The sequence below is a fragment of the Aquarana catesbeiana genome, linkage group LG02 (assembly GCF_042186555.1).
Source record: "Aquarana catesbeiana isolate 2022-GZ linkage group LG02, ASM4218655v1, whole genome shotgun sequence".
Classification (NCBI taxonomy): domain Eukaryota; kingdom Metazoa; phylum Chordata; class Amphibia; order Anura; family Ranidae; genus Aquarana; species Aquarana catesbeiana.
Genome location: NC_133325.1, coordinates 651,627,458 through 651,647,731, shown reverse-complemented (window position 1 = coordinate 651,647,731; position 20,274 = coordinate 651,627,458). Strand labels below are relative to the sequence as shown.

Sequence of the window (20,274 nt, the reverse complement as noted above, 5' to 3'; positions counted from 1 at the left end):
AGCACACTGTCACCTGGGGGGGTGAAAGGGGAGCACACTGTCACCTGGGGGGGTGAAAGGGGAGCACACTGTCACCTGGGGGGGTGAAAGGGGAGCACACTGTCACCTGGGGGGGTGAAAGGGGAGCACACTGTCACCTGGGGGGGTGAAAGGGGAGCACACTGTCACCTGGGGGGGTGAAAGGGGAGCACACTGTCACCTGGGGGGGTGAAAGGGGAGCACACTGTCACCTGGGGGGGTGAAAGGGGAGCACACTGTCACCTGGGGGGGTGAAAGGGGAGCACACTGTCACCTGGGGGGGTGAAAGGGGAGCACACTGTCACCTGGGGGGGTGAAAGGGGAGCACACTGTCACCTGGGGGGGTGAAAGGGGAGCACACTGTCACCTGGGGGGGGTGAAAGGGGAGCACACTGTCACCTGGGGGGGGTGAAAGGGGAGCACACTGTCACCTGGGGGGGGTGAAAGGGGAGCACACTGTCACCTGGGGGGGGTGAAAGGGGAGCACACTGTCACCTGGGGGGGGTGAAAGGGGAGCACACTGTCACCTGGGGGGGGTGAAAGGGGAGCACACTGTCACCTGGGGGGGTGAAAGGGGAGCACACTGTCACCTGGGGGGGTGAAAGGGGAGCACACTGTCACCTGGGGGGGTGAAAGGGGAGCACACTGTCACCTGGGGGGGTGAAAGGGGAGCACACTGTCACCTGGGGGGGTGAAAGGGGAGCACACTGTCACCTGGGGGGGTGAAAGGGGAGCACACTGTCACCTGGGGGGGGGGGTGAAAGGGGAGCATACACTCACCTGGGGGGGGGGGGTGGAAGGGGAGCATACACTCACCTGGGGGGGGGGGGTGGAAGGGGAGCATACACTGTCACCTGGACTGGGGGAGGGGGTGTCTAAATGTGTCAAGACTTTTATCTATGAAAAATAGTTGCTACTTCCAATTATCTTGATCACAGACCAGAGTATTGGGGACCTTTGCCATCAATAAATTCTTAAATGCATCCACGATTCACTTTTTGCATTGTACCAGTGATCAGTGGATTGCAGACTATTAATTCAGCTGTATACACAGGGTTACAAAGCAGGAGGAAGGCATAAATGTGGTCATGTAGGAAGATCTGGACAGCCGCACACCAGGATAAGCAGATTAAATTCTTCTTTATTTAATAAAATAGGATCATAGGGTACATGTGACACCGCTGGAGTGATACAGCTCAACAGCTGACGTGTTTCGCACTCATACTGAGTAAGCACTTTGTGTGCGAAACGCATCAGTTGTTGAGCTGTATCACTCCAGTGGTGTCACATGTACCCTATGATCCTATTTTATTAAAGAAGAATTTAATCTGCTTATCCTGGTGTGCGGCTGTCCAGATCTTCCTACACAACCACATTTGTCCCAGCAATTGCCAGCACCTGGGGCTCTCTTCCTTTTTCCTTGGAGGAAGAGAAACTTCAGCTTGGTCTGTCCGGAGCGGTGGTAACTATCTTTGTCTTATTCAATATAGCAGGAGGAAGGCATAACTGGAGTATCAGTGTAGTGATGTCACTGTACTTGTGCTCCATTGAGATCTATGGGTTCCTGTGTCTTTGTGGTAGATGGGGACTTGTAGTTTTTCCATGTACACATCTATGTGAATGAATGACACAGCTATATGGGTGGATCTAGGCACAGCTGCACCAAATTTAAGAAAAAAAAAAAAAATCGCTTGATGCTGCAAGGAGCAGAACGCCTGGATTTGTGTGTAAGGTATCCCTAATGGGCATGTATCTAGAAACTTGCTTGAAATGTGAGTTGGAGTTTTAAAACATTCGCTGTATAAATCATGTTAACCATTAGCTCCTTATTGCTGCTAGCCAGGTAGTCTTCAGTAATTTGCCCCAAAAGACTTGCCCACTCGATTTGTGCAGCATGTTTTAATCTTCCAGAATGATTAATGAGCACTCACTGTTGCTTCATGTAACAACCTTTTTGGGGAAAACGCTATTTTGCCACGATTTGTGGTTGCCCACAGCGGCGGTCAAAACGTTCCATTCCAAAATGCGATTCTACCACGGTCAGGAGAGGCATGTTTAACCTCCCTGCCGTTAATCCCAGGTGTGGTTTGGGGTGAATTTTCATTACCAATAGTGGTAGCCCTGAGCCACACTTGATTGTAGTGTACCGTTTTGAGAGGCAAAAATCTGACATAATCAGACCGCCAGGGAGGTTAACCTCACCTAAACATAGCAGCTCCTAAACTCTGCTAAAAGCCTAAGTGTACATTGACACATACGGTAGGCTTTTGTGGAGTTAAGTTTAGGAACTTTGGCAAAAAAATGCCAAACTCAAGTTTAGGTGCTGTCAGTGTAAATATAGAATCTGGTGTCGTCCCGCATCCTGGCTCCCAACTCATACTGCACATGTGTGACCACCTGCGTTCTTGCTCCCAGCCCATATTGTACCTGTGTTCCCACTGTAATACAATCAGGTGGCTCACTGTCCATGCTGCTCATGTGTGCCTACTGTAATACAATTTCATGGTCTCTTGCATTATCCCCAGCCTATACTGTGCATTCATGCCCACTGTAATATACAGGTGGCTGCCTCTGTTCTCATGCCCAATATAAGGGTAGGGGTCTCCAAACTGTGACCCTTTGCTTGCCTTTATCTGGCTTTTGGGGCAGTATTCCTTCAGCTGATACAAGTCACTATTCCTCTTACTGACACCAATGATGGGGCACCACTAATACTCTCTCTGAAACCAATTGTGTATTTTTTTTTTTTTTTTTCTTCCACTGACCACTAGGCCTATGGCATTGTTTACTCCCACTGATGTCAGGGCATCTTTTATTCCCACTGGTCACAGTCCAAACTTTCTAAAAGGAAGGGCCATTTTCCTGTTCTTCAGACTTTAGGGGGGCAGGAGACCTATCTTATAGAGCCTTAGTTGGTCCCATCCAAACCTTTGCTTCCAGCTGCGAGCATGTAAATTGGGGTGGCATTAGGGATACCTTGCATAGAAGCATAGCCACTCTATAGGCTGTACTACTGGGGCAGATTTTTGCTTTCAGATTGTGCTGCAATCTCCAGAGACAGTAGGGAAAATCGCAATGGCAGTATACGGTATGGTGCTACATAAACTTTGAAGTATATGTAAGCCCTAACCTTGTGAAACAGCCCATTCATTTTAAAATAAAAATGAAAGGCAAAACATTTGTAAATGCGCATTATAACATTTTAAAATATTTATTTGTGATCACATACCCTCTGTTCTCAGCTGCATAGGCTGTAGAGGTGGATAAACAGCAGCCCACTGTTCTTTCCAATGCAAGTGTGTGGCGAGCAGGCTGTGGCCCCAGCATAGCTAGAGAACTAACCACTGTGCTCACGCCTAGTGTGGTCAGCTTTTAACAGGAAAGCATAGGGACTGGCAGGATCACTATATATTTCACACATAGGAAGCAATACAAAGAACAGGGTACCTATTCATACAAATGCCTAGTACAGCAGGCACATATCAGGAATAGGAAATGTTGGCTTTACATACCCATGCCGGCATCCATTTCATTTCTATTGAGACACACTGTGTGCATTCAGGGACCCTAACCTGCATATTATATATCATATTGGTACACCATGGTTGTTTGTGCAGCCCAGTAGAAATGAATGGGACCCTGGTATTGGATGAATGCAGCACCTATATATGCCTGTGCTGGAGAAAACCCAGATCTGCATGGGCCTGGAGTAGAGTGGACCATAAATGTGTATAGTTAAGAGCCCAAGCTCTATAATCAGTGCAGCCCCAACACACGTTGCGACTACTTCACCTCCCGCTCCTTTTAGGATAACAGCCGAGCGGCTTATAGCTGGTTGGTTGTTATCACTAAAGAGCCAACCGCCCACTTTAAAAAAAAAAAAAAAAAAAAAAAAAAATCACCCCGGTATAACCCCTTCAAGCCTGAATGCAAATTTGCGTATGGTCAGCATTTTAATTGGAATAAAACGCCACTATTTGTCACTCCCCCTTTAAATTATTGAACCTTATATAGTATTGATAGGGCAATCTGTATATCCAGTTGAAACTAAGGGAGGAAACTCCAGTTTACTATCTGTTCTTTTTCTTTTTAAATCTTTCTATCCAGTTTCCAAGCCTGCTCCATACTGGGAAGGAACAGCTGTGATAAATGGAGAATTTAAAGAGTTGAAGCTCACAGATTACAAGGGAAAATACTTGGTGTTCTTCTTCTATCCTCTGGACTTGTAAGTATATCTCCACATATGTAGCTGGAGGTACGAAAACACTGTAGCAGGTATTTGGCTGTAAACTTTACATTCATTGTAACACATGGGTCCAGAACATACACGTCCACATAGATATCCTATGTCTTGACTATTAGGAGTTGATTTTATTACAACTGGAACACTCAATCTGGTGCAGCTGTGCACAGTAGCCAATTGGCATCTAATTTCAGCTTCTTCAATTGAGCTTTGAGCATAAAACGTGGAAGCTGTGTGGTTTCTTTGTTTCCTCTGGCCTAGCAGGAACATCTAAATGGTTTGTCAGGTTTTCCCTCAGGCCTTCGTGCTAGTTGCAGGGGCCTCCCTGTATGTTTCCCCATGGTTCCAGGATGGTGGCTTGGAGGAGTCGCATATCTAGGGTTTTTCTAGGCTACTTTTGTAAGTATCCTAGCTGTGGGACATTACCTTCTTGGGTTTTCCCCAAGGTTCCTTCTCCGCCAGAGGAGAAGCGGTTATCCCTGTGGGTGCCAAGGCTCTAGTGGAGCCCTCCTTTACTCAGTTTGGTCAAGTTCCATATCCTCGGTTGCTGGATGAGCTTCTGATGTTTGCTGTTTGATATGGATGGATCATGGCCACTGGCTTCCCCAAATTTTATTGGTGGGAGAACTGCATGCCTGGAGCAGGTCACCCCAGGGATCAGTGAGGCTGAAGTTTAGGCTTCCTAAGTCCGAGTACTTCCAGATGGGAGGGGCGCATGTCTGCTGAAGCAACTAAGCTATTGTGTGTAGGGCAGGAAAGAATGCAGCCTGCTTTGCTGCGGGTCCCGCTAAATGGATAGCAATATGGTGGGTTTGTGAGTATACCCTGGTGCAATTATCCAGACATCAGGGAGGGAGCGCAAACAGGTGGGGGTGGAAGCAGTAGGCGGATCTGGATCTTCCCAGGACTATTGGGCCCCTTTCACACGATCGGACCGTTCAGGTCCACCTGTCAGTTTTGACGGCGGACCTGAACGGGCACTCCATGTTAGCCTATGGAGCGACGGATGTCAGCAGAGACATGTCCGCTGACATCCGATCCGCAAAAAGCAGACGGATGGCCCTATGTCCAGATCCGTCGCTATCAGATCGGGTGAGATCTGATGAAAACGGACATGATGTCCGTTTTCATCCGATCCCTCCATAGGCAGCAGCGACGCCTGACAAGCCCCTCCCTGCTCAGTGAGCAGAGAGGGACCTGTCATCCGCCGGCTCAGCGGAGATCAACAGGCAGATTTCCCGCTGAGCCAGCGGACCGAGGCGGGCTTCGTGGAAACGGAGTCCGCCTCGTGTGAATGAGGGCTTACGGCAGACCAGCAGACTTCATTTGGTCAGAAAAGCTACTCTATGCAGTCTGATTCTGCCATGACACCTGCTATGACTCTGGCAGATGGCTCCAAGGTAGGTTGTTTTAAATTTTTTTTTTTTTTTTTCTCTCTTCTATAGCTCTCCTTCTTACCATACCTGTACTGTGGGGAATTACGGTGTGGGGTTGCCCCTAGGAGGATGTCCTCTCTTTGGGTATTGGTTGCTATGGATGTCTGCTTGCCTCCTATAAACACAGTGAATTTGCTTTGTGTTCTGTCCACCATTAGTGTGGTAATTTTGGAGGCAGAGGCCCTAACCCTTGTCAATCTGCAGAGCAGAGTGCTGGCAAAAATCAGATCAGCATAAGCTGCAACCTGCTAACTCATTCCTACATACACTTGTGCAGGGCTACTGGGGTCAGATTACTCCATGTTTATCATCAATTACACTTTTTCTCGAGTCGTCTTCCAGGGCAGCATCTGAGAGATAGGCTCCTCCTCTCTGAAACAGGAAACACATTAGTCCACCATTATAAATTTCAGTCTTACCTGCGTGCCTCAGTTGTTTGTGTTTCCTCCGGACCCACAGAAGCTGGAAAAGAAACGTATGTTATTTTACTTCAGTCTCTGTGCTAGTTGCAATAGACTCCCTGCCAGCATCCCATCCAGCCCTGCGGGCCTTGGGAGGACAAGCAGGGGCAGTATTGCTCTGCCTGAGATTTCACCCCTACAGAGGGGTCTGCAATCATCCCCCCCCCCCACCCCACCCCCCCCCCACCCCACAACCAAGGTGCAATAATGCGCTGACATTTCCCCCATGCTGCTGCTCAAGGGACCTGCTGCAGTTTTTCACCAGGGAACTCCATCTGCAAATTCTGGAAACATACTCCCAGACATGAAGAGCGTACAGCGGTGTGGGTGCATAGATGCCTCACCCCCTGATTACTGCTGTGCCGGATGGGTAGGTGCCGCACGGCTTATTTTTTTTGTTCCTCTCCTACCCCCGTGATGTCCGCACCCGCCGCCCGCTTGATCGCCAGTGTTTACGCCGCGATTGGCGTCCTGTACACACTACAGTACGAGCCTCTCCTCATGGGGACCTTTTTTGTGCTTGATTTCAGGCGAAGACCCCTGAGGAAAGGGAAGTGGAAAGCAGCAAAACATGTGCTTCGTGCAGCCACCGGTTTTCCCCAGAATGGGGAAAAAAACCCCTATATCAAATGTATAGACAAAATGGTGGCCAAAGAATTGCAAGGGTATCTGAAAGATCTGCTCAGCTCTTTAAAAGAAATACAGAGCACTATAGCACCTCTACGCTCAGCTATTAAAAAGTTAGAAGCGCCATCAAGCGTCAGTCAGACCAATACCCCGTCTACCACCGGATATGCGTTCCTTCAGGGAACAGACAGAACAAGAGGATTCGGATGAATCCGAATCAGAGAATAAACTTTGCTCAGACTCCGACGAGGAAGATGCGGTTTCAGAGGGCGACTTTATTTCTATCGGAGGATACGAATAGCCTTCCTAAAGCACAGCGGACACGCTAGGTATTAAAGAACATAAATCCGCAGAACTCGCTCTCGTGATTTTTGCCGGTGCAGTGTTGGGGGAGATCGGGCGGTCCCAGGGCTCTGACCAAGGTCGTACGATGTCAGGAGGGTTCTGAGCATCCATTAACCATCCAGCTTTTAGCCCATCAGCTGATCTTCTGCACAAGAAAAGACCCTGGCTGGGTATAAGCCATCTGCCAGACTTTGCTTGCCAGCTGGTAAGCAGGTTTTTCTTAAGGTGGCGGCACATTTGATTTGGTTCACCCTGGTGTTTGATTCATTAGATTGAACTGTCTACTGATTTACCCACAAGCAATTGTATGGACTTTCCATTTATTAGCGCAGCTTCCTTTATCCTTTTCACAATGCATGACAAGATGTATAAAGCTGCAACCCAGGAAGCCTAGAACATTCCCTGTACACTAAACTCTTAAAGATATCTTTAAAAAAGAGTGGGAAGACCCAGAGAAAAAACTTCATGCCAGCCACAGTCAAACGCAGACCCGTTTGCAGAGACGGACACCAAAACCTGGGCTAAATGCCCCAAAGTGGATGCTTCTCTGGCAAAAGTCACAAATAAATCTGACTTGGCCTTTGACAACGCGGGTACCTTAAACGACCCCATGGAAATCCGGCAATAGCTTCCACCTGCACAGCCCGGATTTTATCAACCTGGCTAGCCCAGCTTCAAGAACTTCTGGGGAGTGACACACCTAGGGAACATCCTTCCACAGGAGACATTTATGGCGACAATAGACCTACAGGATGCCTACCTACATGTCCCCATAACGGAGGGTCATTAAAAATTCCTGAGGTTCGCAGTACAAGGGTCAGCAATTAAGCTGCACCCACAATACACAGCTCTCCTTTTCGGCATCTCCTCTGCACCAAAAATCTTAAAGATAATGGCAGAAGCGTTAAAAGGTCTAAGACAACAAGGTATTGGCATAATACCATATTTAGACAATTTACTGTTCTTTGCGGACTCAGCAGAGGCCCTAGAGAACAACCTGTGCACAAGTATGTCCTATCTGCAAAACCGGGGATGGATAATAAATGCAGAAAAGTCTCACAGATGACCCCAAGCCAGTGAGTGGTATATTTGGGCTATATACTGGATTCCAGGCTAAAGAAAACCTTCCTAACGGAAGAAAAGAACAAAAAGATCACACAGGCAATAACCTTCCTAATAAGGACCAACGCCATAACAATCAGACAAGGTATGGCCGTACTAGGACTGATGACGTCTTCTATTCCAGCTTTCACCTGGGCACAGATTCATACTAGATCTCTACAGAACTACATTCTGTCCCAGTGGGATGGCAGCCACTCATCCCTAGACAGGTCCATTCCTGTTCCAATTACAGTCAAACTAATACTACAATGGTGGCTCAATCTACTTCGATACATCGAAGTATGCAAATGGTCCCAATCCGAGCCAATTGGGATCACCACTGATGTCAACGCCCTAAGCTGGGGGGCACACTTGGAGGGCCTCTGCTCACTGGGAAAATGGACCTCCAAATGGTCCCAAGCCTCCTCAAGCATGAGAGAGCTAAAAGCTGTGGGGGAAGCATTAAAAGCGTTCAAACCAGCAATACAGGGTAGAAACGTAAAGTTACAATCGGACAATGTCACGACTGTGGTATACCTAAACAGGCAAGGTGGGACAAAGTCCCGAAGCTTGATGAAGCTGACGGAGAAAATCCTACTATGGGTAGAATCAAAGTCAATATCCGGTATCTATCTGAAAGGAACAGACAATGCGCTGGCAAACTTCCTGAGTCGGAAGACCACAAAACAGACGAAGTGGTCTCTGAACCAAGCGACCTTCGCACAAATCACTCAAAAGTGGGGAGTACCCGAGGTAGATCTATTCGCCTCCAAAGCGAATGCAAAATCACCAACGTTTTTCTCTCTGGACCCCACAGATGGCCACCGTGGAGTAGACTCCTTCAACCAGAGCTGGGGATGGCAACTATGCTATGCATTCCCTCCAACTGCCACAATACCAAGGGTGATTCAAAAAATAAAGGCAGAGAGAGCAATGGTGATACTAATAGCACCACACTGGCCACAAAGGGCATGGTTCAGGCACTTAAAAAAACCTCAGCATCCAGCCTCAGCTGACACTGACGGAACGGCCAGATCTCCTATCACAGGGCCCAGTCAACCACCTGAACCACAGAATCCTGAAGCTTTCGGCCTGGGTACTGAAGGGGTGAGACTTCAGAACAAAGGATTGTCAGACAATGGGATCAATACCATCCTAAACAGCAGGAAGCCCATAACTAGGGCGATCTATGAGAAAGTGAGGAAAAAGTTTGTCTCCTGGAACAGAAACAAACCGTATTCCAAAAGAGGAATAATCCCAACAATCCTGTATTTTCTACAAGATGGAGCAGACAAAAATATATCCCCAAGTACGCTGAAGGTACATGTTGCAGCACTCTCCTCATTCATGGACACAAGACTAGCAGAGGACCCGCTGAAAGTGATTCCTGATGTCACCCAAAAGAGCTAGACCAGCCAAAATGAATAGAACTCAAACTTGGGACATGCTTACAGTACTTAGAGGATTTCTTTCCCCTCCATTTGAATCGATGGAAGATAGCTCAGACAAAAACCTCACCTTTAAAGACTGTACTTCTTGTGGCCCTAGTATCAGCCAGAAGAGTGAGCGAAATCCAAGCATTATATGTCTATAATGGAACCATACTGCCTAATACATTTAGACAAAATAATTCTCTCTCCAGACCTGGCCTTCTTATCAAAGGTCCCCTCAACATTCCCTAGAACCCAAAATATCATCATACCTTTGCTTCCAAAAACTATGGATAGCGGAAAAAGACACTTACAACAAACTCGACGTAGAAAACATACTCCGAAAGAACGAAGGATTGGCGAAGAACAACCTCCCTTTGTCCTTTATGCAGGAGTCAACAAAGGGAAACAGGCTTCCAAGAATACCATCAGCAGATGGATAAGAATGGCCATATAGACGACCTATGAGGCACAAAACCTCACTCCGCCAAGCGGCATCAGAGCACATACAACCAGAGCCTGTGCTACCTCGGTCGCAGAGGAAGCAGGGGCAACTCCAGAGCAGATCTGCAGGGCAGCGACATGGTCGAGCTTCAGTGCCTTTGCAAGGCTCTACCACATAGACCAGCTGTCTGACTAAGACCAGGCACTTGGTCACAAGGCGTTCCAGTCTCTATCCCCACCCTAGTAAGTATTGCTTGATACATCCTCTCAGATGCTGCCCTGGAAGACGATTCAAGAAAATAGTTAGGTACCTGGTAACTCTTTTTCTAAGAAGTCTTCCAGGGCAGCACTAGTTCCCACCCTTGAAAAGACAAATACCAGGTACAACGGGGGAGCTTTTATGATCTAATGAGATTTCCTTCGGTGCTTTAATACAACTGAGGCACGCAGGTAAGACTGTGACATTTATAATGGTGGACTAATGTGTTCCCTGTTTCAGAGAGGAGGAGCCTATCTCTCAGATGCTGCCCTGGAAGACTTCTTAGAAAAAGTTACCAGGTACCTAACTTCCTTTTTTTTTTTTTCTTCAGCAAGGGGAGGTGACAGCTCAGTGGGGTCTGCTGTTATTTAATCTGGACTTTCTGTACTTGCATTTGGGTAATAATCCACCCCTAGGCTGCACTAGAACATTAAGGGCCAGTTCACACCATAAACGCAGTCCGGATGCATTCCCAATACTTTTCTGCGTGTTTTTTTTGGTGCATTCCAGTGCAAGCCTGGGTTTGCACAAGCGCGATCTAAGATTGCATGTGACTTGCACCTGCACTGCAGGTGCCGATCACATGCGATCTCTGAGCAATGTGAGTTCAGCCATATAGTTGTATGGCTGAACTTGCATTGTATTCACACAGAAAATAGTGCAGGGACTTGTGTTTTCCTGCACTAGAATCAGATCGCATGGGTGTTCTCCCCTATGCGATCCGATTTCCTGTGTGAGGTTTGCACTGCAATCTGTGAACTAAACTGGGCTGTCATATTGACACCCGTAGCGGTTCGCACAAGGCAGTGGGAACTGCCTCTGGGAGAGGAGCAATGCGGGAATTGCGCTGGTGTGAACCCAGGGTAGATAAGGACATGTGCGTTCCAGTGTGTTTTACAGTGTTCCAGTCCAGGAAAAATGCAGGATGTTCTACCCCTCCTCCCCTCCTCCTTTTTTTTTTTTTTTTTTTTTTTTTTCCTGGAACTACAATCACTGGTGTGAACTATGCTATTGAAAACCATGTAACCTACTTTCTATGTGTTTTTAATGCAGAAAAAAAGCGCATTGGACTGCATATGGTGTTAACTGGCCCAGGTGTATCCTGCAACATTTAATTTTCATGCTCCTAGGCTTAACCTCTATGCAAGGGTTGCATAGACAAACCTGTTTAATTGCTCGTTAATACCTGCAGGTGTTGGCCTTCTGATTGCTCTGCTGTGGTTGCCACCTCTTCCAAAGGTGTCAGCAGCTTTCATTTATGCCTTGTCGGTCTCCCACTTTACTGTGGGCTATGTAAAGCAATTTAGGTGTACTGCAGTCGCTGTGTATATACATTGATTAAATATGTAGTATATTAAGGAGACTTGTATTTGGTTATGTCTAGGAGCTGAAGCTGTACTCCTTTATGGGTTACCAGTATCTGCTATGCACACAAGTGGTGTGCTTACACCTATATTTCTATCACCTGGAGCTCCCTGGGTTTCACCTTCTGATGGATGTATAATGTATTGGTAGCCAGAGACTAGGCTATATCTGACATGTCAATTGCTGGCTTTGTGGCATAGGCAGCAGTTGCATATGTAGTGCTGTTGGGTATTAGATGAATACGCTATGAATCTGACCTCATGCTTCAGCTGTATGTTATGTCTCCTATGTATTTAAATACTCAACATTGGAGCTTTATGCTTGTTTTATTTGGTTTATATTCTTTTGGTACCATTGTGGATCATGCCTCCATATGTGATTCAATTCTTTCAATATGTATTAGATTAAATGGTCTGCTTGAAGTATAGCCCTCATTTGTATATGTAGACTTATGAATTTGGGAGGCTTTTATCTGTCCTTTACATTGTCATGTGCAATCTGCTATATATTCTCTTGATGCATTAATGTACATTGACAACAGGGATGTAAATGGTTTAGAGAAACTTTATGCAATGTCTAATGCCACGTACACACGAGCGGACTTTTGGACGGAGTTCCGTCAAAACTGACTTGTTTACACACGATCACACCATAGTCCATTCCTTTCAAACGTGATGACGTACGACCGGATTAGAATAAGGAAGTTCGTAGCCAATAGCTGCCCTTGCGTTTTTGTTTTTGGTCCATTGGACTAGCATACAGACGAACGGATTTTTCGATGGGAATCAAGTCCGTTGGAAAGATTTGAAACTTGTTATATTCCTAAGGTCCGTCAGATCTTTAGACAGAAAAGGTCTGAATCCCACACACGATCGAATTGTCCGATGGATTTGTTGTACTGGTCTTGTGTATTCTACAGGGTCTTTTTTTTTTTTTTTTTTTTTTTTGATCGGTAGGCTGCCTGCCCTGGGGTGCTTTGGGCCAAGCTGTGGCTGCAGCGCTCCGCTCCCGCCTCCTCTTCCACTATGTCATACAGTCTGCGGGCATCTCCTGAGTGTGAAAACTTTTGGCTGCGCTGTGAGAAGTCCCAGTGTTCTGTCTATCACATGAGCTGATCTAGGAGGAGGGCGGGACTTTTCTCACAGCGCGGCCAGTTTTCACACTCAGCTTTGAGACACACAGCAGGAGATGCCCGCAGACTGTGTAATCCAGGTGCTGACTACAGTGAGGCTGCGATTCTGGGCACAGTGAGGCTGAGTTTGACATGTGACGTCCTAGCCATGCCCCGCTATGTCCGGCTTCGGCCATTGCCAGAACGGTGCTAAATCAGCTAAAAGTAGTTTTGGATCTGTATGTGCGTTATAATCGAAATTAGTCGATTTTTAAAAATCGATTAGTTGAACACAAAGATTTTAAGTCTGCCTGTCTCTCGGCTGACCATGTCTGCTTTTCCTCCCTGCAGATCCTATAAGCCAGAATACTCCAGGGTCACCTCTGTTTTGACCTCACTGCAAAAACTGCCCTTACAGCCTCCTTCCTGACGGGGAACTCTTTATGCTTGATTTCAGGCAAGGACCCCAGAGGAAAAGAAAACGAAAAGCAGCAAAACATGTGTGTTGTGCAGCCACCGGTTTTCACCTGAATGGAAAAAACCCCTATGCCAAAAATGCATAATGGTGGCCAAAGAGTCGCAAGGTTACCTGAGAGATCTGCTTGCCTCTTTTTAAAAAAGAGCTAAAGAGAACCATGGCACCGCTACGCTCCCCAATTGAGAAATTAGAAGCACCTACGAATGCCGATCAAGCCAGTACCCCATCTACCAGCGGGACATGAGTTCCTTCAGGTAATGGGGAACAGGCAGAACGACAGGAATAAGAGGAGGATTCGGATGAATCCGAACAATCCAAATTGGAGGATGGACTCTGCTCAGACTCTGAGGAGGAAGATCCAGCCTCAGAAGGCAACCTATTTCCTTTAGAAGACACGGATAACCTTCTAAAAGAGATAGCTGACACACTAGGTATTAAAGAGCAAAAAGCTGCTGAGCTCACACTACACGACAAAATGTATAAAGGGCTACAACCCAGAAAATCTAGAACATTTCCTGTACACCAATCTCTTAACCACTTGCCGACCGCTGCACGACAATGTACGTCCAAACTTTGAAGGGGTATATCGTTGTGGCAGCTAGCTGCCATAACCCCGGTATCCCCGTTTTTGTGCGGCGGCCGGCTTTCAGATAAAAGTGGTCTCTGCGGCGGATTCGCTGCAAGATCATTTACCGGTGGCGGTAGAGGGCTGTGCGTCTCAAAGCTGAGTATGAAAACTGGCCGCGCTGTGAGAAAAGTCCCGCCCTCCTCCTAGATCAGCTCATGTGATAGACAGAACACTGGGACTTCTCACAGTGCAGCCAAAAGTTTTCACACTCAGCAGGAGATGCCCACAGACTGTATGACATAGTGGAAGAGGAGGCGATCGCGTCCTTCTGTGCCTGGAGACGAGTGAGGCTAAGATGGCGCCCACTCGTCTCCATGACACTGCTGGGCGGAAGCGACGTCAAAACGTCACTTCCGTCCACGCCTCTTAAAGGCACATTTTTTTTTTAAATGCCCTTTTTTTTTTTTTTTTTTTTTTTTTAATTTTATTGCATTTTAGTGTAAATGAGATCTGAGGTCTTTTTGACCCCAGATCTCATATTTAAGAGGTCCTGTCATGCTTTTTTCTATTACTAGGGATGTGTCTCTGGCAAAATTCACAAATAAATCTGGCTTGGCCTTTGACGACGCAGGTACCTTAAGCGACCCAATGGACAAGAAAATAGAAACCCTTTTAAAGAGGGCCTGGGAAGCGGGGGGGCTGCGAATCTGAATCCAGCAATAGCTTCCACCTGCACAGCCCTCATCTGGCTAACCCAGCTTCAGGAACTTCTGGAAAATGACACATCTAGGGAAGAATTAATAAAGACCATCCCTACACTGACCAGAGTGGCAACTTTTCTAGCAGATGTCTCAGCTGAAACTCAGAATATCTTCAAGGGCCACAGCGCTACTCAGCTCGAAAGAGCCCTGTGGCTGTAATCTTGGGAAGGTGATCACTCTTCTAAGAACAGACTGTGCGGAATTCCGTTCACTGGAGACCTACTGTTCGGGCCTGAACTAGAAACAGTACTAGACAGAACTGCAGCAAAGAACAAGGGTTTTCCCCAAACCAAAAAGAAACGAGGGAAAGCGCCCTTTCAACAGGGCCGGGAGCAAAGAAGCGTTGGGGACAACAAAACAAAAAAGGCAAGGGTAAATTCATCCCCAAGCCTCCTAACCCAAAAAACAATGACTGCCACCAGGTGGGAGCAGCTGGGTTGCAGCTTTTTTCCCACCAATGGATGGAAGCAACAAAAAACAAATTCATTGTACGCACTATAACAGATGGCTAAGCGATAGAATTTTCTAACCGCCCCCCCCAACCAACTACCTAGTAACCATGCTACCAAAAGATTGAGCAAAGGCCTTTCTAGAGTCACTGGAGAATCTACTAGAACAGAAAATGATTTGCCGGGGGCGCATGCGAGCGACGGAGATGGCCGCTTGACTCCACAGCTCTGCGCCGACGGAAACCATTACCCGGCCAGCGATAGTACAGAGCGGGGACACAGCTCTCCCCCCTCCCCGGGTTCCGGAACATCTAGGGCACTGATCGGTAATGTACCAACCCGCAAAGAACAAGCCCAAGAGCAGGCAATCACACAAACTCTCCTCAGGGCCTGGCAGGGGGAAAGTTAAGATGGCGTCTGAGCTTCCAGAGTCAGATGATGCCACACAGCTTTCTGCTGAGGACCCGGCGTCCCCGGTGGACAGCATGCATCAGTTCCCTACAGACTTGAGGAGTCCTGTTCCCACAGACCCGGACACTCTGCTGGACAAGTTCCGCAGTATTGTGAGGGACGAAATCACAGTAGCATCCCGCAAGCTCTCCTCGGACCTGGTGAGGGGCCTTAAAGAGGGGCCACCGCACCAACCAGCTAGAACAACGCATGGACCTGGCTACCACGGTCCTTGAGGGTCATGAGGAGGAGGTTGATAGATTGAATACCGAGATTGAGACCCTGAAAGATAAATTGGAGGATGCCGAAAATAGGACCCGCAGGGACAATTTACGCTTACGCGGTATCCCGGAGCTCATCACCGACCTGCATGGCACTGCCACTGCCTTTTTTCAAGAATTGGCCCCCGAGATTCCAGTGGAGAGGCTCGAATTTGATCGCATTCACAGGTCCCTGGCACCCAAACCCTCAGAAGGCCCTCTGAGGGATGTTATCATCAAATTCCATTACTACCGTACTAAAGAGAAGCTTCTGCAAGCGGCAAGAAATCAATCTGACCTCTCTTTTCAAGGTAACTCTCTTCAGTTGTTTGCAGACCTGTCTCCGGTCACCATAGCCAGAAGGCGAGGCCTGAAACCCCATCTTCAGGTCCTTCAATCCCACGAGATCAAATATAGATGGGGATTCCCCTTCAAGCTCTCCTTCTCCCACTTGGGTCGCCAATTTCACGCTACTTCCCCAGCTGACCTGAAAAGACACTTCCAGGATCTGCAGTTGGACCTCCCCTGCCTCCCAACCGGTAACGTCGTCATCGTCCTCTTCTTCCAGACCTTCGCGACAATCCTCAATGCTCTCAGCCAGGATCCCAGGCCTTGAGGGATCTACAGGCCCAACGCTTAAGTCTGCGAATGGTTGAAGGTACTTGGAATTTACTTTTATGATTCCTGAGTTTTTTTCTTTCCTACCAGCCCACATGCTACAACCAAGGATTGTAGTTATCCTGACAGTTTATTTCCCTATGCACATGGGAACTATTGGAACTGGCCCCCCCCCCCCCCCATTGATTTGTTTGCACTTTGATTTGTCCTGTGTCCTTTGACACAGAGTTATTTAACACCCAAAGTTGGCCGCCCCATTTGTGAGATGGCGGCAAGGGTGAACATAGATGCCCTTTTGTTTAATCCAAAGACACGGGCTGACTTGTCTGTCATTTCCCCACACAATGGATATACCAAAGATTGAAAGTGACTTATTTTTTTCAATAATTTTTTCTGAGCTTGTCTTCTTTCTTTTTTCTTTTTATATAATTTATTTATTTATTTATTTTTTTTAGGAAGAGTGTGTGGGGGGGGGGTGTATGTATACCTTACTAAGGCAATGTTATTGGTTTACCAATCTGGTTGTGGCCTCAGCTTCTGCGCGGCGGACCCTCGGCCCTGTTTGAGGGTTTGGGGAGGATGCTGGCGCAGTAAGGTCGGGCTGGTTTCCATGCTTACCTGAGGGTGATGGTGGGTTAGCCGCCGTCTCCGAGGGCCTGGGGATTTTATACAATCTTGCCTTCAAATGTTTTGTTTTATATGTTTGATTTTTGTTGCTTATGCTGGTTCTAGTTAAATGGTCCATTTGAATCTTCTTAGATTCTGTGCATAACTTTAATAGTTTACAATGTTATGACATAGGCCGGTGGTTCTGTCGGACCACTGCTCCCCCTTATGTGCTGGCACTTGGCTGAGACGGTTGTCTTGGCCAAGCCCCCACCCACCTGTAGGTCGCACAACCCACAAAATGTAGCAAATATACTCAAGGGGTTGGCTCTTTTTCGAGCTCTCCTCAATACACTTATTTTTTTTGTCTTGCTTCTCCTCTTCTCCCCTCTTCTTGGTCTTTTTTCTTGTCTTTCTTTCTCTCCCCTCATTCTCAATCCATGGGGTGTTCGGCTGGAACAATGTACAGGAATCCCCCCCGTTTAAATGACAATAAACTGGTTGTCCTTGAATGTCCAGGGCATGAATTCCCCTCAGACGGGTCAACATCTTCAAGTACCTTTTAAGCAACAAAAAATAGATATTGCTTGTCTGCAGGAAACTCATTTCGCATCCTCCTACCCCAAATATTTTGCGTCAGATTATCCCCATGTTTTTCTGTCTAACGCCCCTACCAAGCAGAGGGGTGTCATGATTGCCCTACACAAGTCGGTCACATTTACTTGCAGTAAACAGATAGCAGACCCAAATGGCAGGTACCTAATTCTCCAAGGAACCATCCAAGATACAGAGGTTACGATTATGACTTATTATGCCCCGAATAATAATCCGGGACCTTTTCTGACCCATGTCTGCGCCTTGTTGAGTTTTCACCAGCGAGGCACAGTGCTTTTGGCGGGAGACTCCAATGTGGTACTGAACCCTTCCTTAGACAATTACCCCTCAGATCACAAAATCCCTGCCCCCGCAGCTAAAAAATTTCAACATTCACTGCAGCAATATGACTTAGTAGATGTTTGGAGGGAACTCCATCCCAGGGGCAGAGATTACACACATTCCCATTCCAGGATTGATCACATGTTCGTTCTCCACAAACACCTTCTTTTAATACACTCCAGCTCCATATTGTCGGTTCCGTGGTCAGATAACTATCCTATTCTTACGGTGTGCAAATCTTTACTCTGTAAACCACAATTTTCCTCTTGGGTGATTATTGACTCCCTTTTGTCATACAAAGAGATCCTTAAAGATATCCACAAGGCCTCAGTAGAATATTGTAAATTGACTTTAGGCTCCGTTTCCTCTCCCGTTACATTATGGGAAGCATATAAGGCAGTCCTAAGAGGTCACATTATTCGCCTGGCCTCTAAACGTAAAAAAGAAAGGGAAAGGGTACTCCATAACCTGGAGGATAAATTGGAAACAATAGCGAAAATCTTCAAACAATCCCCCTCCCCAGCTAATCGCAAACTCTTAGGTAAGGCCCGTGCAGAGCTTGATTTATGCTTGACGGATGAAGCGGAACGTACGTTAAGATGGACCCGACAAAAATGGTATGCCAAATCCAATAAACCAAATGCAATGTTAGCAAATAAATTGCGTACATTTGTTCCTAAATTTGCTCCCATTTACATTACTTACCCGCCACAATACTCTTACCGGTAATCCACAACGAGTACTGGAGGAGTTCCGGTATCGTCTGACTAAATTATACTCTGCACCTGACCTTTCTCCCACCCATGACCCAGAACCTTTTTTGACCAACTTATCTCTACCTTCCTTGTCAGAAGCTCATACATCCTTGATGGACCGGGGCATACAAGTCTCGGAAGTCCTCCAGTGTATTAAAGAACTGAAGGTGGGTAAAAGACAGGGCCCCGATGGCTTTACGGCACTATTCTATCGGAAAACAGCAGATGTTGTTGCTCCCCACCTAACAAATATGTATAATTCAGTCAAGGAAGGCCGCCCATTTACGCCTAACTTGCTTACCGCCAATGTTGTCATGATCCCTAAACCTGACATATCACTCATCTTGGGCTAATTTCCGGCCAATTTCACTAATCAACATCGACATGAAAATTTTAACCAAAATCTTAGCTAATCGCCTCAATTCTTTTTTTACCACGTTTAATAAAGGATCAAGTGGGCTTTGTCCCAAGGAGACAGGCTAGTGCTGCCATTCGCCGCCTCCTTCAAATCCAACACATCGTCCACAATAGATCCCTAGAAACAATGTTTTTATCATTAGATATCAACAAAGCTTTTGACACTTTATCGTGGCCCTACTTGTTACAGGTACTTAAACGTTATGGATTCGGGGCCTCTTTTACGAGGTGGGTTTCCGCTATATACGATTCTCCTCAAGCTAAGGTGAAATACTGTGGGTTTGAGTCAAGCATTTTTCCTATTACAAGGGGTACCCGTCAAGGTTGCCCACTCTCCCCACTTTTATTTATTTTGGCACTGGAACCCCTAGCGGAGGCCATACGATCTTATGCGGACATAGCAGGAGTCGAGGTGGCAGGCACCTCACATAAGTTATCACTATTTGTGGATGACATCCTACTGACCATCACTAAACCCAGAATTTCCCTCCCGAACCTGCTTTCACTCTTAGATACCTTTGCCACCTTCTCGGGCCTAGCAATCAATCCCACCAAATCCAGAGCAATGTCACTCAACCTCTCCGCCTCAGAACTGGCAGCCCTACAATCATTCCCTTTTCAGTGGTTGGAAGCATTACCCTACCTTGGGATTCGGCTTCAAATTACTCAGCTTTATACCAGGCCAACTATCCTTTACTATTCCGCAAATTATCGGCCCTGCTATCCTCCTGGGCCACCCTTCCATTGTCGTGGTTCGGGAGGATTGCAACCATTCGCATGACGTATCTCCCAAAGTTGCTTTACTATTTTCGGGTCTTACCGGTTCAGGTCCCTTCCCATATTCTTTGTATACATCAACGAAAAATTATCCAATTCATTTGGGGCTCAATAAAACCTAGAATTAAGAGACAAGTGTTGTATGCACGTAGAATTAATGGTGGCTTCTCGGTGCCCAATCTTCAAGCTTACTATACGGCAGCGACCATTGCCCCATTTATCCCACCTCCACGAGAAACAGCAGATGCCATTATGGGCCACCATTGATATGGTGGACTCAGATCCAATACCATTGGCTTCCCTTCCTTGGCTTCCTCAAGCACATTGCCCTACCACTATAGGCCCATGTTTAGCTCACT

The 20,274-nt window shown here is 47.0% G+C and overlaps 1 protein-coding gene across 2 annotated transcripts in view; it reads left to right on the top strand.

Moving 5' to 3' along the window:
• The window catches only part of PRDX4 (peroxiredoxin 4), a 79,852-nt gene that overhangs the window by 10,266 nt on the left and 49,312 nt on the right, over positions 1–20,274 (top strand). For both annotated transcript variants that reach the window (XM_073616508.1, XM_073616507.1), the window contains exon 2: positions 4,126–4,243. In XM_073616508.1, the coding sequence (XP_073472609.1) occupies positions 4,126–4,243 (118 nt within the window). The remainder of the gene's footprint in view (positions 1–4,125; positions 4,244–20,274) is intronic.